Below are 3,564 nucleotides of genomic sequence, written 5' to 3' on the forward strand. Positions count from 1 at the left end.
TGACCTGGGGCTAATCCGGGTCCCGGGGCGGGACCGTTCCGGGCGTGGTCCGGTCCAGGGCTGGGCACTGATCCCGGTCTGACCCTCATCTGAGGTTTAGTCCTAGTCTGGGTCTGGTCTTGATCCGAGTCTAATCCTGGTCCGGGGTTCAGTCCCAGTCTAGGTCTGACACTGATCCGGGTCTAATCCTGGTCCGGGGCTCAGTCCCAGTCTGGGTGTTGGCATGGCCTGCTCCCAGCCATACTGGGGCACTGTGGGTTTGTTCCTGAGGGCCCCATTGCCGGGGCACCTCTCCATGGGGCAAGACCAGGGACCAGCCCCGCACCGAGGTCCCGGGAGGTCCCACTCCCACCGCCCTGGTCACTCCAGGCTGTCCCCACCAGACGCAGCAGGGCAGGGCTGCTGTCTCCCAGGGATGCTCTGGGGACCCAGACCTGTGTCCGATGCCAAAACGGTGGATGCCATCCCATAATACTCCATGCAACTGCATTAACCCTATGCCGCTCTCGGGCTGTGAGGGCAGCGCAGGGCTCAGCACTGCTGCAGGCTCTGATGAGCAGGGCGCGTGTCCCGTGGGCAGAGGGCTGGGTGGCCCGGTGACACCCCAGCTGCGGGTTGAGCTCCAAGGCTGATCCCCATCCCGAGAGTGCAGCCCAGGGCCGGAGCCAGCCCCGGGAGGTGCCGGCTGCCAGCCCCCGGGGGCTCAGCAGCATGGGCACAACTGCCCAGCAGTGCCTGGCCCGGGACAGAGAGGCCTTTCAGCCCGGGAGTGACAAAGCCCATAGGAATGCAGCTCCCTCCCATGTCCCCGTCGCATCCCTGGGGACTCGGCCTCCCTCCGCACCGCTACGGGAGGTGCCCACACCCGGCACCTGCGTGAGCACCAGGCTGTGCCCTCTCTCTGGAGGGGGCAGCAGGGCCAGGGACAGCCCCTGTCCCCAAGGGCAGGGATTTAAGCCTCTACCAGGGCTGGGTGGCGCAGCACCAAGGAGCCTGCCCACGGCCCCAGAGCACACCAGGACATCGTGACCACGGCCAGAGGCCCCGGGCAGGGAGGCCCCAGGGCGCAGGGCTACAGAGCCGGGTGTGATCTCAGCTCAGACCCCGTTCCAAGCAGGTCCCAGCCCCGGCACAAAGCCCCAGACACCCGGTGAGCGCCAACGTTGCTTTATTTGGAAGGTGAATCCATAGGCACCGGAGTGGGGGCTGGAGGGGTAACAGAGCTGGTGTTACAGGCAGGGCTGCGGGAAGCTGGGAAAAGGCACTTGTGGCAGCAGAAGCCCCGCTGGGCGTCTCAGGCAGCCTGGGCCAGGGGCTGCACCGGAGCAGGCGGGGGCAGGCGGTGTCGGGGACCAGCCCTGACACAGGGGAGGGACAGCATGTCTTGCCCAGGGAGGGGGTAAATGGCCTGGGGGCTGGCAGGACCCCCAGGCATGAGAGGGGATCGGCTGGGGCAGCACCTCATGGTGGAAGCGGTGACCCAGCACCAACCTTGGACCTTTCTGCGCCCCAGGGGTATCACGGCTGCTGCTCTCCATCCCAAAAAAGACACCAAGCAAACCCAGGCAACAGCCAGAGCCCGTGGCCAGCTGTTGGGAACGCTCATCCCACTGATCCAAGCCCGTGCAGAGACTGGGGAAGACCCTCCCTTGCACTGGGAGTGACAGAGAGGACCTGCCCTCAGGCAGGGCAAGGAGTGCTCCTGGCAGGGCAGCCCTGGTGTGGTGCTCCTCCAAAAATTCTCAGTGTCTCTCTGGCAGCCTGTTGCTCCAGTCGGCCCCACGCAGGCCCCTCAGGGCTTGACATTTGGTGGGATGTGGAGGCTGATCCAGGGCCAGGGTGGCCCCGCTGCCTGCATCCTCTTCTCTTCCCCAAGACGGGCTGTGTCCCTGCAATGCCAGGCCCCAGCTCCCCCCGGGGCCACGGTGCCAGCAGCAGCTCAGCACCACCATGCTGCCGCGCTCATCCTTCCCCTCTGCCTTGCCGCGGTCTCCGGGCAGCGCAGGGCAGAGTCCCGAGACAAGAGTTTTCTGGGATGATAACCCAAGCGCTGCAGAGCCAGGCAGGGCTGGCAGGCCGGTCTCCAGTGCCACTGGGCCCCAGGGCAGGCTTGGTGGCTGGGGAAGGCTCAGAGCCACAAAACCTTGCTGCGGGAGGGCGGGACCCAGCTCCCTTCTCCCCCAGGGGCACCTGGCCCCATCCCCAGGCTGTACGAGCCCCAGGGCTGGAGGAATTTACCCCCATCCCAGGGTCGCAGGACCAGGCTACGGCCCTGCTCGCACTTTCCCTCACCCCGCAGCGATGGAGCCTTGCTGCCCCGCGCGGGCTCGGCCCCCAAACAGGACAGCGTGTCCGGGGGGCCGGGGTGATGCCGGGTCAGGCTGTGCGGGACCTGGGTGTCTTTGCACCCCCAGAGCACAGGGCAGGGAGGGGCTGAGCCCCGCGGGGCTCCGGCAAGGCGGATGTGTTCAGGCCAGACAGGAGGAGGGGCCCGGGCTGGGGAAGCAGAGATCAGAGCCTCCGTTAGGGAACTGCGGAGGTGCCACGCAGCTGGGAGCGGCAGGGGGGGGGGGGGGCGGGGGGGCGGGGGGGGGGGGGGGCCTTTGCCGAGGAGCCGACAGCCAAGGTGCCTCAGCTCGCTTTTGAGATGAGACAAACCCGTGGCTAAATTGCAGATAGCAGTTAGGACTAATTACCTGCAAAATTTGTTTTTAAAGAGTGATGCTGGGTCTCTCCCAGAAATTGGGGTCCCTCTTAGGGGCTCTCCGCTTGGGTCCTTCCACTTGCAATAGCCTACATCTGGCCATCTTTCTGTCCAGGGGTGGGAGAGGGGCCTGTGCAGCAGCTGGGTGTCCACGCTGTCTCGGCGGGATGCAGGGAAAGCCGTGCTCGGGGAAGGCCTCCGTCTGTCCATCCATCTGCGCAGGAGTCTCTGGAGGAAGCGCGGTGCAGTCAGCCAGGAGGGGATGGGGCGGCAGGGTCACTTTGTCCCGAAGCGGGGCTGCGCTCTGTCCGTGGGCGAGGAGAGGGGGAGCTGAGCGCCGTGGGGGCCCGCTTGGGTCCTTCCACTTGCAATAGCCTACATCTGGCCATCTTTCTGTCCAGGGGTGGGAGAGGGGCCTGTGCAGCAGCTGGGGGTCCCCGCTGTCTCGGCGGGATGCAGGGAAAGCCGTGCTCGGGGAAGGCCTCCGTCTGTCCATCCATCTGCGCAGGAGTCTCTGGAGGAAGCGCGGTGCAGTCAGCCAGGAGGGGATGGGGCGGCAGGGTCACTTTGTCCCGAAGCGGGGCTGCGCTCTGTCCGTGGGCGAGGAGAGGGGGAGCTGAGCGCCGTGGGGTCTCAGACGATGTCAGGCTGGTCCCGGCAGCGCCGTGACAGGCAGTAGAGCCCAGAGAGGAGGTACAGGCAGGCGGTGATGCCCCCGCAGACGGAGGCGCTCAGGTAAGCGCTGTAGAGGCAGTGCTGGCTGTAGCCCGGCAGGTTGCAATAGCTTTTCTGCCCGGCCTTGTAGCCCATGATGCCGGTGGCGGCCGCGTAGAGCCCCCCCCCCAGCGCCCGGTCGGGGC

General features: G+C 66.6%; 1 protein-coding gene across 1 annotated transcript in view; it reads right to left on the reverse strand.

Annotated features, from left to right (window-relative positions):
- The window catches only part of ZFYVE27 (zinc finger FYVE-type containing 27), a 10,635-nt gene extending 7,431 nt beyond the window's left edge, over positions 1–3,204 (reverse strand). The window contains exon 1 of the mRNA XM_035900930.1: positions 3,084–3,204. Within this exon, the coding sequence (XP_035756823.1) occupies positions 3,084–3,204 (121 nt within the window). The remainder of the gene's footprint in view (positions 1–3,083) is intronic.
- Positions 3,205–3,564: the final 360 nt, after the last annotated feature.

This window comes from Egretta garzetta, unplaced genomic scaffold, assembly GCF_000687185.1.
Source record: "Egretta garzetta isolate BGI_Z169 unplaced genomic scaffold, ASM68718v1 scaffold888, whole genome shotgun sequence".
NCBI classification, from domain to species: Eukaryota; Metazoa; Chordata; class Aves; order Pelecaniformes; family Ardeidae; genus Egretta; species Egretta garzetta.